The sequence below is a fragment of the Chrysemys picta genome, chromosome 13 (genome assembly GCF_011386835.1).
Source record: "Chrysemys picta bellii isolate R12L10 chromosome 13, ASM1138683v2, whole genome shotgun sequence".
In the NCBI taxonomy this organism is placed as follows: Eukaryota; Metazoa; Chordata; order Testudines; family Emydidae; genus Chrysemys; species Chrysemys picta.
This window is the reverse complement of record NC_088803.1, coordinates 54,476,395-54,489,073: the sequence shown is the minus strand read 5'-3', so window position 1 is coordinate 54,489,073 and position 12,679 is coordinate 54,476,395. Positions and strand designations below refer to the sequence as shown.

At 61.2% G+C, this 12,679-nt stretch overlaps 1 protein-coding gene across 2 annotated transcripts; it reads left to right on the top strand.

Moving 5' to 3' along the window:
* Positions 1-1,991: 1,991 nt before the first annotated feature.
* LOC112061327 (WAP four-disulfide core domain protein 3-like) lies at positions 1,992-11,924 on the top strand. 2 transcript variants are annotated; one of them, XM_065566372.1, is made up of 7 exons: positions 1,992-2,152; positions 2,573-2,746; positions 3,639-3,779; positions 6,868-7,008; positions 7,372-7,515; positions 7,669-7,839; positions 11,746-11,924. In XM_065566372.1, exons 1-7 carry the CDS (start codon positions 2,074-2,076, stop codon positions 11,781-11,783), a joined length of 888 nt encoding a protein of 295 aa, XP_065422444.1. In that variant the 5' UTR covers positions 1,992-2,073; the 3' UTR covers positions 11,784-11,924. The 2 variants fall into 2 exon arrangements, with proteins under 2 accessions (XP_065422444.1, XP_065422443.1); XM_065566371.1 differs by lacking the exon at positions 11,746-11,924 and adding an exon at positions 11,002-11,252.
* The last annotated feature ends 755 nt before the right edge of the window (positions 11,925-12,679 follow it).

Below are 12,679 nucleotides of genomic sequence, written 5' to 3'. Positions count from 1 at the left end.
GGGTCAGGCCCCTCCACCTCCTGGAGCCGCATCTCTCTGAGCCTTAGCACATCTGTCTCTGCCGTGGGCCCCCTCGGAGTCCACTCGCTCTGGACCCCCGGGGCCTCCGCCCCCGAAGGGGTAGATGCAACCCTGTTCTCTAGACCGAAGTGACTCTCAGCCAGCATGAAACAGGAGGGTTTATTGAGAGTTGAACACAGCCCAGGAAACTCTCAGGGCCTCAGGCCTGGCCTCCCTCAGCCCAGCACATCCCAGTCTCCCTGCATCCAGGTGGGCTCTGCCTGCTTCCCCTCTCAAGCCCCGAGCCCCCCTGCTCGCAGCTGGGCATCTGAGATCCCCGGCCCCAGCCCCCGCCTCTGTCCATTGTCTTCTCTCCAGGTAAACAGGGTCGTAAATCGGGGCCTCCGCTCCTCGCTTCTGTCCTCTGGCTGGAACCGGCTGGTCAGGTCACTGGGTCCTCACTCTGCAGCCCATTGTCCTCCCACTGGCCAGAACCGGCTGCGTCTCCTCAGCTGGGCCTCTGGGTCACCAGGTCACTGGGGTATCCATCCTCCCGGCCATCGGCTGGGTCCCCACGTCCTCTCTCCGGCCCTCTGCAAAACACACTCCCTCTCCCCTCCCCTCGTTAAACCAGTAACACCCAGGGAAACTGAGTCCCACCCCCTCTGCATGCAAACCATTGAAACTCCACAGAAAACAAGAAAACCCCCCCACTTCGTCACACTGCCAGCAGTAAGTCAAACACCCGCCTGCAGCATCTTGGTGTCAGGGGGCTGCTGGCCCCCACTGAAACTCGGGGGGGAGGGGTTTGTTCCCCTCTCCCAGTACCAAAAGAAAGGGGGACGGCCAATGGGAAATCAGGACTCTGAGACTGACAGTCCCCAGGGCCAATGGGGATAGACCAATCCTTCAGGTCAGTCTGATTGACAGGGCAGCCAGGCCAATGAGGGAGTGAGGAGCGTGGGGTCCGGTGTGAGGTGGAGCTGCCGGGCCGGAGGGGCAGAGCTAAGGGGAGAGCAGGAGCCCGACTGGGCTGGGAGCAGGGCCAGAGGAGGAGCCCAGGGAGCTGAGCTGGAGGCAGGGTGTGAGTGGGGCTGGGGCCGGGGCCGGGGCCGGGCGTGTGAGCGGCTTGGGAGTCCAGGGGCCCCAGGCACAGGGTGGGAGCCCCACGACCTCCCCACGCACCCTCCTCCAGTCACATCCCAGAGACAAGGGTCAGCACCGCAGAGACATTCAGCCCCCATCGTTAGACATCAGCTGAGGGAACCCGCGGGGCGGGGCGGGGCGGGGGAATAGAGATGGACGGGGTGGGATCCAGAGCACACGACACACACACGGATAGCCCAGGCCTTTGGGGGGTGCCTTATCCCTGCCCCCCGAAGGAGCATCAGAGACCCGGGGGGAGAGCGAGAAGGACGTACCGACCCCTCCCTTAGCCCCCAGCCCACGGGGGCAGCGTGCGAGGGGCAGGGTTCGGTTCTGGAGCTGTCCCTGCAGCCAGCTCTGGGGAGGAGCGGGCGCATGAGTGCTGCTTTCTGGGCCATGGGGAGCTGCCAGGCCAGTGGGCCAGCGTTAGGAATTACAGCGTGGCAGGCCTGGGCCCAGCAGCTCCTCACGGGAAGCAGCAGAGGGAAGAGGGAGGGCTGGAGGCGTGTTAGGAAAATGACAGATCTGGCTCTGGGGAACCAGCTCTTTGCCGTGAGCTGAGGGGTCCCGTCCCGCACGGCTCCTGGGGCCAGCGCTGGGTGGGCTTCACGAGAGGTTCACTCCAGGGCAGCCCAGTGCTCAGTGGCTCTGGGGTCAGCTGTTTGTCCCGGTGCCCCAGGCAGGGCGTGGAGCCGCCTGGAAACATGAACTCACCTCTGCAGCCTGTTATTACATTTCCAGCTCCCTCACCAGGGACGTTTCCCAACTCTCGCAGGGCCCTGCTGCTTCCCTGTTCCCTTTGGGAGGGGCAGACACCGGGGACAGCTCTCTTGTGTAATGGCCCCTCCCGGGACGGCAGTGCCGGGCTGGCATGATGCTATATAAGCTGGGGTAGCTCGGCGCTGGGCAACCTGGCCCCGCAGCACCATGAAATCAGGCCACCTCCTCCTGGGGCTCCTCGCCCTCTGGGCTGACCTGACACCTGCCTCTGGGCAGCTCCGTCAAGGTGAGGGCTCCCTGCCCTGGCTCCCCACCCAGCCCGGCAGCAAGCACTTCCCTCCTGCCTGCCCCCAGCCCCGTTCGCTCTCAGCGGCTCCTGCCCCGTATCCCCCACGCGACACAGCCCCTTGCAGCGTCCCTGGCCCTGCTGCCAACCCGTGTCTCTCGCCCCCTGGGCGTGGGACTGTCCCCGGGGCTCCCCCATTTTGCCCCAGGGAGGCCTCCTTGCTCTGTCCCCGATACACCAGAGACGCTCACAGCTCTCACGCATTAGCAACAAGGTCCTCGTTTATCCCCATCACCCACCCCAGGCCCTGCCGCTTGCATCGACCCTTGAGACTGGGCCCCCGTTAGTTTCGAATCAGGCAGCTGAGATCCGTTGCAGGGTTCCCCCTTTCTTCCTAACCCATCTTTCTTTGCTCCGTAGCTAACGCCATCTGCAATCTCCCTGCGGAACCCGGCCCATGTGAGGCCTACATGCCCAGCTACTTCTACAACTCGGCCACCAAGAGGTGCGAGGAGTTCATTTACGGCGGCTGCCAGGGCAATGCAAACAGGTTTTCCAGTGTGGACGAATGTCTCAAGACCTGTGGAAGCTCAGGTAAGACAGCAAGAGAACCTCAGCTAGTTGGGTCAGGAGCTGGTCAGAGGGATGTGAATGCAAAGCAGCTGGGGCCACAGAGACGGATCTCCCCTCGAATGACTGACTGGCTGCATCACAGCAGTGCCTAGGGGATCCAGCAGAGACGGACCCCAGCATGCCGGGCGCTGCAGAGACGCGGTGAGAGTCAGCCCTGGCCCGAGGAGCTCACACTCTGGCTAGGCAAAGGGAGGAGGGCTGAGGACGAGCGTGTGACAGGAGTCCATGGTACAGCTCGTGCTGGGAGCTGAAACTAAATTGAAGGTCCCTGAGTCCCGGCAGCTGCATCCCAGCCTGCTCCGGAGGCCCCTGGCTAGGGCGTTAATGACAATAACATTCCTGCTGAACACGTCTGTAGCCTGGCACCCAGAACCGCAGACCTGCTGGCCTGGCTCAGAGGAGTCATGCTCGTCTCTGGCCCAGTGGGGCGGGGGCTGGAGGAGCAGGAGTGAGTCCCAGTCTCAGACACTGGAGAAATGGCTCACACAGCTGCCGTGGGTGCCGGGCATTTCCTCTCTAACCCCGGGCGAGCGCCCACGGGCCCAGGTTGCCTTTGCCTCAGGATCCTGGTGTCCAGAAAGCCGAAGCAGCAGCCACCTTCCGGCGTTATTTATTACAAGGCCTGTGTCTCTAGTGATAAGCAGTTGAAAACAGGCCCTGAAATTGGAAGTTTTCCGGCTGTCTTTGGGGAGCGGAGGAGGTCACCCCTGGGGGCTGAGCAGTTCGATTCCTCCGTCCCTGGGGGAGGGGGTACAGGGAGGGAAAGTCCGTTGCCTGACATGACCCCCTTGCCTCAGGCCGGTGTGTCTGCCCGATGCTCTGTAACCCTGTTTCTCTTCCCCTTCGTTTCCAGTGAAAACGGGCAAGTGCCCCACTCCCATCAACCGGGGGGCTGCAAACTGCGATAACTTCTGCTCCACGGACGCTGACTGTCCCGGATCTGAGCGCTGCTGCAGTAATGGCTGTGGGACGGTGTGCAGACTCCCCATAGAAGGTGAGGGGTTCTCCTTCTCCACCCAGTGCCGGGTTTACAAAGACGCCAGTGGCGCCATGGACCACCCGCCCAAGGGGCACCGGCCTGCTCCATTTGCACTGCGCCCTGAGACCCCGCCAGCCACTCGCTTCTCTCGGCCTGCCCGCCGGCCAAGGGCTCCTCTCTGCCCTCTGCCCCCACTCGCCGGTTTCTCTCAGCCCCCTGGCCGGACCCCAGTGCCCCTCCGGCTCCGGGCAGTCTCTGCTTCCCACCACCTGGGGGGCCCTGCCTGTCTCCCCGGAGCTGAGCGGCCTGGGACTGGTGCAGAAGCCTGGCCAGTCTCAGCCGGGGGGGAGGGTGGGGGGCAGTGTGGGGGCTTGGCTGGGCCCCTCCAGGCAGGTGCATCCTGCGGGAGCCTGGCTGGGGCAGGGCCTGGCCTGGCTGATCGGGCCACTCCCGAGGGCCGGAGCAATTCCCTGCCCTGGGACCAGCCCTGGCGGCGCTGCCGGCTCAGCCCGGCCCACACAGTCACCTCCCAGCAGGGCCGGTCAGTGCGGCCGGGAGTGGGTCTGTGGGGAGTCTGTGGGGGTGCTGAGCTGTGAGGGGGCGGGGAAGATGTGTGTGTTGGGGCACTAGGGAGTGGGGGTTCTGTGGGGGGTGCTGGGCTGTGAGGGGACGGGGAAGGTGTGTGTGTTGGGGCACTAGGGAGTGGGGGTTCTGTGGGGGGTGCTGGGCTGTGAGGGGGCGGGGAAGGTGTGTGTGTTGGGGCACTAGGGAGTGGGGGTTCTGTGGGGGGTGCTGGGCTGTGAGGGGGTGGGGAAGGTGTGTGTGTTGGGGCACTAGGGAGTGGGGGTTCTGTGGGGGGTGCTGGGCTGTGAGGGGGTGGGGAAGGTGTGTGTGTTGGGGCACTAGGGAGTGGGGGTTCTGTGGAGGGTGCTGGGCTGTGAGGGGGCGGGGAAGGTGTGTGTGTTGGGGCACTAGGGAGTGGGGGTTCTGTGGGGGGTGCTGGGCTGTGAGGGGGCGGGGAAGGTGTGTGTGTTGGGGCACTAGGGAGTGGGGGTTCTGTGGGGGGTGCTGGGCTGTGAGGGGGCAGGGAAGGTGTGTGTGTTGGGGCACTAGGGAGTGGGGGTTCTGTGGGGGGTGCTGGGCTGTGGGGGGTGCTGGGCTGTGAGGGGACAGGGAAGGTGTGTGTGTTGGGGCACTAGGGAGTGGGGGTTTTGTGGGGGGTGCTGGGCTGTGAGGGGGCGGGGAAGGTGTGTGTGTTGGGGCACTAGGGAGTGGGGGTTCTGTGGGGGGTGCTGGGCTGTGAGGGGGTGGGGAAGGTGTGTGTGTTGGGGCACTAGGGAGTGGGGGTTCTGTGGGGGGTGCTGGGCTGTGAGGGGGTGGGGAAGGTGTGTGTGTTGGGGCACTAGGGAGTGGGGGTTCTGTGGAGGGTGCTGGGCTGTGAGGGGGCGGGGAAGGTGTGTGTGTTGGGGCACTAGGGAGTGGGGGTTCTGTGGGGGGTGCTGGGCTGTGAGGGGGCGGGGAAGGTGTGTGTGTTGGGGCACTAGGGAGTGGGGATTCTGTGGGGGGTGCTGGGCTGTGGGGGGTGCTGGGCTGTGAGGGGGCGGGGAAGGTGTGTGTGTTGGGGCACTAGGGAGTGGGGGTTCTGTGGGGGGTGCTGGGCTGTGAGGGAACGGGGAAGGTGTGTGTGTTGGGGCACTAGGGAGTGGGGGTTCTGTGGGGGGTGCTGGGCTGTGAGGGGGCGGGAAGGTGTGTGTGTTGGGGCACTAGGGAGTGGGGGTTCTATGTGGGGTGCTGGGCAGTTGTGGAGCTGTGTGCAGGGGTGGTGTTGTAGGGCGCTGTGCATTTGTGGCAGGGTCTGGGGGGCGCTGGGGGGGCGCTGGGCATAGCGGGTCTGTGGGGGGCCCTCTGGTCATAGGGAATCAGGGGTGGGGGTGTTCCGGTGTTGGGTGTGGGGGGATGTGTGGTGTGGAATGGCATGGCCCCCCCTCCCCCCGAGGGGAAGGGACATGCTGGCAGCACAGGGCCAGGTGGGTCACTGTGCGTCTGGCAACTGCCGGTTTGTAAACAGTGCCCTACACTGGGCTGAGCGGAGCGGGGCAGCCCTCTCCAAGCCATGCCCCATTGCCCCTGGCTGGCCCCTTGCTCCGGGGATGGACCCCCCACCCGCCATGTTCCAGTGCCCCCATGTGAGCCCACAAAACGTTAATCCGTCCCTGTCTCCACCCCAGCACGGCATCACTGCTGGGAGCCTAGAGCCAAGGCCTGGGGACCCCATGGCCACACCCACCCCTTTGGGCTCCTTATTTTAATATTAACAAGGTAGCCATGCCCCCCTGAGAAAGTCTGGACACCTGCAGCCACGATAGCCCCATGAATCCTGCTTCCAGGGCCCAACCCCACCCCAACGGGCATGGGCCTGGCCCCCACCCAACCAAGGGATGGTCAGAGCTCGGGACCAGCTGGGCCTCCCTTGTGTGCGGGAGTGACAGAGAACGAGGTTCCTGATGAGGGGTGGAATCTTGGGGTAACCTGATTACAACAGTGGCACTCGGATGCTACGGTGATAAATCGACCGTGTCTGCTGCTTCCTGCCCAGTCCAGCGGCAGCTGCCCATCCTGAGTTTGACCCGGAAGGCCGGAGACCCTCATCTGGATGGCCCAGGGCGCTCTGCATCAGTTGCCTTCAATGACTCAAGTCACTAGATTAGACGTTAGGGAAACCGTCCTGCCAGGGTAGTTAAGCACTGGAATAGATTGCCTAGGAGGCTGGAATCTCCGTCACTGGAGGTTTTGAAGAGCAGGTTGGACAAACCCGTGTCAGGGGTGGTCAGATAATACGTAGTCCTGCCTCCGTGCAGGGGACTGGTCTAGAGGACCTCTCCGATCCCTCCCAGTCCTACGTTTCCAGGCTCCCCTGGAGCCCTACAGGCAGATACATTACTAGCACTGAACGGGGCGGTGTGTGCAAGGCCAGTGATCTGGGCGGCTGGGGGATCTGCCTGCTCGCGGCTGCAGGCGCACGGGCTGCGGTTACATAGCAGCCTTTCCATTGTCACTAGTCCAGACAATGCTGACCCTGCTCTCTCGCTGTTCTGTTCCCCAGTAAACCCAGGGTACTGCCGGAAGGCCCCACCCGGCACGGTGACAATCTGCCTTGCGGAATGCAGTAACGACAGGGAATGTGGAACGGGCAGCAAGTGCTGCAGCTGGGGATGCCATTTGCAGTGCGCACGGGCGGTGCCAGGTAACGCTGCACCTGGGAGCGGGGGGGTCAAAGGGAGGGGTACTTGGTAATTCAAACTGCTAGACAAGTGGGGCCGGGTCTGAGCATGGGCCAGGGAGGGAGGTGGGGTAAGTGACAGAGCTGGGACAGGCAGCGGAATGACTGGAGAGGGTTTAAGGCCCATGGGCATGCGGCTGAGCGTGGGGTGGGAGGGTCTGGGTGGAAGCAGCAGAGACCAGTCCTGGAGAGGAGCAGACCAGGACTCCAAGGAAAAGCCTTGGCCAGAGGTCACTCTTGGGCCTGGCTCAGGTCCGTGGTGCAGGCCTGTGGGTTTGGGGTTTGTTCCCCACGGAGACATGAGCTGTTGTTGTTTCCCTTTTCCAGCCCATCCGGGCACCTGCCCCAAGAGGAGAGTGCTGCAGACGTTCGCGCCGTGTGAGAATAAGTGCAGTGACGACAGGGACTGTCCCACCAGGCAGAAATGCTGCTTTACTGGCTGTGGCCTCGGCTGTCTGTCCCCTCAGACAGGTACTAGCAGCAAAGAGAGAGGGGCCTGTGGAGCCCCCAGCCCCACAGCACTTGCCAGGCATCCTGTGGGCCAGAGACATCCCCACTCCCCCTCCAGTCTGGGTTCACTGGTCTGAGCTCCCTTGCCGATCTCTGCCCATCTCCTCTCTCCAGGTGACATTTGCCAACTCCCACCTGAGAGGGGCCCTTGCAGGGGACAGATTCCGCGCTTCTTCTACAACCCGGCCTCCAGGGCGTGCGAAAGGTTCATCTACGGCGGCTGCCGAGGCAACGGGAACAACTTTAGAACTCTCCTGGAGTGCCAGCAGGCCTGCAGGAAACGCGGTAAGGGGACCGAGCGCGTGAACCCGCTCGCATGGGCTGGGACAGACTGAGAATTAACACAACTGCCAGCAGGACTGGTCCCCAGGAGTCCAGGGTGGGAAACGGGACTAAATAAAAATAGCTTGCTCGTTCTGGGGGCTGGATTCTAGCCCTGCTGTGGGAGGTCAGGGTTGGGGAGACAATCATGAAAATCAGTTAAAAAAATGTTTGGCATACGAATCTGTGCCACAAGTCTTCATAAACAGCCCTGGCTGTACCTTGAAGGAGCCCGGCATGGAATGGCCATGAGCAGTCATATGCACGTGTCGATTGAGGGTTTACATACACGGTCCGTAACTGTTAGCATTGGGGTTTGCAGTTGCACATACGTTTTGTCTGCCTAACCTTAGTTTCTGAAAATCCGGCCCTAACCGTTCTTCAACTAATATGTAAATGAAGTGACCATTAAGAAACGGGTTTTCATGGGGTTCGGATATGCACACAGCTCTCACGCCCTGAGCCCCATCTCCCACCCCAGCTGGAGACTGGGTCCCAGTTAGATTTGAACGTGGAGGCTGAGATCCTTCAGGGAGTTCTCCCTTTCCTCCAAACCTGCCTCTCCGTGCTCTGTAGCTAAAGTGACCGCACGGCCCATGTTCAGCCCGCAGTCACAGCTACTTCTACGACTCAGTCACCAAGACGTGTGACGAGTTCATTTATGGCGGCTGCCAGGGCAATGGGAACAATTGGGCACTGGAGCCGAATGTCTCAGGACCTGTGGAGGAGCCGGGAGGCTGTGTCTACACTACCACTTTTGCTGGTATAATTTATGTTATTCAGAAGTGTGAAGAAACACCCTCCTGAGTGAGATCACTGTCACTGACAGAAGTGCCAGTGTGGACAGCGCTATGTTGGCAGGAGTTGCTGTCCTACCGCCATAGTTCCCACCACGCGTTGGGGATGGTTAATTGTGCCAACGGCAGAGCTCTCTCCTGTTGGCACAGAGCAGCTCCACGAGCGATCTGACAGCGGCACAGCTGCGTTGGTACAGCTGTGCTGCTGTAAGTTGCCGGTGTAGATGTGGCCTTAGGTGGGTCATGACTGCCCAGGTCAGAGCGACAGTGCTGGAAATACACTAGGGGCTGTTCTCGTAGCGCTGAAGGAGTTTGCGGCACTGTTTGCGATGGGAAATGGACTAAATACAAGGGCCCATTGCTAGTTCTGGCAGTCAAATCCCACCTGTGCCGCTTCCAGCAGTGCCCCCAGAGCGTGAGAACCAGCCTCGGGGCACTGCTAGGAACCAGAGCACAAACCCAAACTGGCTGTGAGTTCTGCACCTAGGTGTCACCAACCAGTTATTAAGTGTGAACTCCTCAGGCACCATAACAGCCTAACCAGGGCATCCCAGCCAGGCCCCTTGGGTACGCCGGTCTGTCTCGCCGCCCAGGTGCGTGTACCTTTGTGATAGCTGGTTCCTTACACCACCAATCACAGCAATATTCAGCTTACTCCCAGCCCCAAAGGGGCAGTCACTTACCTAGGTGAATCGCACCTCACGTCTCACACCAAAGACAAGGCTTCTAGCCAATCCTATAATAAACTATCTAAAGCTTTATTAACTAGGAAAAAGAAACCAGAGAGTTATTTACAAGGTTAAAGCAAGTAAACATAGACGCACAAATGAGTTACTATCTCAACTTTCACAAGGAAATAGAAGCTTCTGTCATGAGCAAACGCTACATGCCCTTCAGGACTCACCCCGGCTGAGCAGATGTGGATCTCTTGCTTATGCCTAGAAACCTGCCCACCCCAGAGTCTGAGCAGCCTAGTGACCATCAGTTCCTTCGTTTGGGGGTTTTATCCCCATCCGTCCTTGTGATCTCAGCTGCAAACTCAGTGATGGGAGGAATCCACTAGCACGACTCATCTTCACAGGGGTGGGGAGGGCAAAACAACAAACATCTTTTGTCCTCTTTAATGTCCCACAGTAGTCCGTCTGGTGTCAGTGGCCCTTTCCCGTTGGGCAGGACATAACACCTTCTGCAGGAGATCAGCCATTCACACTAATTCGTCTCTTTCTCCCCTCTGGCGAGTTACGCAGTCACAGAGACTCACCATACAACCGCTCACATGTTACCTTACACTATGGGATAGAGACGCTGTAAGTGAGATGAATGCAGGCAGCAACACACCAGCATTCAATAAAGAATAAACACTAACAGATTCCTATCATTCCGATCCCTGTTTTAACAATACTAACGCCCAGGTGAGCCAGACTGATTCCACGGTGTGTCTGTCACTGTTCCACTGAGACACGGGGACTCTGGATTGCCAGTGTCACACCGACCTGGCTTTGTTCGGGTGTGGGGGGTATAAAGCTCTGACCTGAGCAGGTAGTTGCCACATTGCTCAGTTGCTCTCCTGTTGCTACATTTCGCGCTGGAACAGGAACTGACCGGCCCCTTCCTGAGGCCGTTGGGCGTTCAGCTGCTGAAGCAACTGCTCCCCTTCTCCTATTGTTATACGGAATAAACGGCTACCCAGGGAGGTGCCTCTTTGCTGGGATGAGAGCGTAGCTGTGACGAGCCCTTGGCCCTCCCGCTCGCCACTCTGCACACATTGGAAACGCTGTTACTGTTATGGCCCCCAAAGGTGCTGGGCGCGGCACAGACAGGATCTCTCATCAGCCCAGCATGTTAGATCTGAACTCTGTGTAGGATTCACAGATAACTACAGAGATGTTCGCTCCTGTCGGCTGTCCTGCCCCTCGGCCCCTCCCTTTGCATCCCTTAGTGCCGTGTTTATCCAACCTTCCCTCGCTGGAATCCCTCAGATAGAATTCCTCTCCTAACCCCTAGAGCTGCGCGGGGGCTTGGCCCTGGAGAGCGTGGCTGAAGCTGGAAATGGAGGTTTCTCTCCTGGAAGGACACCCCTCCCTATGCTAAGCTCGCGGTGAGACTGGGACTGGACAGGGACTGGACGGGGACCCCTAGCTCAAGGGCAGGAGGCCAGAGGTGCCCTGAGCGCAGGTGTGGGGGCAGTTTTCCATCTGATATCTAATCTCTCACTGCTGTCTCCAGGGCTCGTCCATTCCTCTGAGGACCCCGCTCAGCCCCACATGCAGCTGTTGGGATTTGTTATCAGCCAGGCGTCTCACTGCCATGGGACTGTTCTGTCTTCCAGAGAAACCCGGGTTCTGTCGCGTGTTCCCCCCAGACACCATGGGGATCTGTGCTCTGCTCTGCTTCAGTGATGACGACTGTGCTGGAGCAGAAAAGTGCTGCAGTAATGGGTGTGGCCGGACTTGCCAAACCCCACAGCAGATTAGGTTCAGCGTAGTGCTCGGGCTCTGCAGAGCGAGCCCTGCCTCCCGCTGCACGGGGCCGTTCTGATCAGCAGGCACCAGGGCTCCTTGCCCCCATCTCTGAGCGCTGGGAGGAATCGGGGTCACGCAGACAGGGCCAGGGCCCCGAGCATCACAGACCTGCTCCGAGTGACCCGGCTCCCCCCAGGCCTGGAGTCTGGGCGGAAGCTGGGAGTGCACATTGCCCTCTCCCCCACGGAGCTCCCAGCTCTCTGGGGAGGAGGCGAAGGGCTGCGGGAGGCTGGCGTGGAGATGGGGAGAGGACTGCTCTGGGGTGATATCGGCGCTGCTGGCCTGGCCAGGTGGGTCTCCTGCCTCCTCCCCGGGGCTGCTCTGTGCCATGGAGTTTGTCTAGTGGCGGCTCCCGAGGTCACCCAGCCCCGTGCACTGAGCCCTGCTGCAAGGCCGGCGACTGCCCGGGAGGGGCCGGGTGCAGCCGCATCAGCCGTGCCCCTGACCCCCCCTCAAGGCTGTGAAAGGCAGAGCCGCTCCTGTCACCTCCCTCCCTGCCCCCCAGCCTCAGGACCAGCCCCTGGCCTGACCGACTGCCCCTTTTTCCACAGGGCCGATGAGAGCGAGACCGGGAAGAGCCAGAGCGTGACAGCAGGGCCTGTGGGGGGATGGGACAGGATCCTCCAATACGGTCCCCACCTGACAGCCACCCCCAATCGCCCGTGGGCCTGATCTCGCCCAGCACGTGGGTTGTGTAATAAAGAGCTCAGCTCAGCTGGTCTCTCTGTGATTTCCTGGATTGGGCCTCACTGTCCCTGCATGTCCGCCCCTGCAGCTGGAGCCTGTGCCCCAGGCTAAAGCCCCTGGAGAAACGGGGTCTCCTGGGGGTGGCAGGCACTGGGCAGTGTCACTAGAGCCTGAGCTGCCACATAGTCCCTGGGCTCCAGAGAGCAGCTGTTCGTGTGCTGGAGACACCAGATCCCGAGGATCACAGTCCCCCGCCCCACAGGACCTTCGCTACAAGAGGATCATGTTCCCTCTTTAGCCCCACCTCTCGTAGCATCTCCCCAGCGCAGTGAGCTGCAGACCGTGCCCTGGGGCTGGACAAACACGGCTTCGCCCCGCAGTGGCAGGCTGGCTCTGCCACCCTGAGACTCCCCGCATAACCTGGGGCTGTTGGACTGTCACTTTGGGCAGGAGAGGGGATTGCTGGTGGAGGCCTGGGGGTGTGAGCCGATTGACCCTGCTCCCTTCCCACACTCTGGTTTGCTTTCCCATCCCCACTGGAGCGACCAGACCCCGTGCCCGTGAGACCCGCCTCTGAATCCCAGGGGGAAAGGCTTTCTCTGGGGTTCCTGCTCTGGACCCCAGCCACACCCCACAGGTGCTGAGCTCTGGAAGGGAGAGATGGGAGCCAGGCAGAGACCTGTGGGTCTGGTCTGAGCTTCGGGGGTGGGTCAGGCACATTCCTGGCTGGCTCCCGCAGCACTGGGGGAGTGAAATGGCCACGGTTCACAAACAACAAAGTGATGGACAGCGGGAGCA

Excerpts from the sequence above, each read along its gene's own strand:
- LOC112061327 (XM_065566371.1), top strand. The coding sequence starts at position 2,074 with ATGAAATCAGGCCACCTCCTCCTGGGGCTCCTCGCCCTCTGGGCTGAC. Across the intron at positions 2,747-3,638 it reads CAAGACCTGTGGAAGCTCAG|TGAAAACGGGCAAGTGCCCC; the intron begins GTAAGACAGCAA and ends CTTCGTTTCCAG. Across the intron at positions 7,516-7,668 it reads CTGTCTGTCCCCTCAGACAG|GTGACATTTGCCAACTCCCA; the intron begins GTACTAGCAGCA and ends TCCTCTCTCCAG.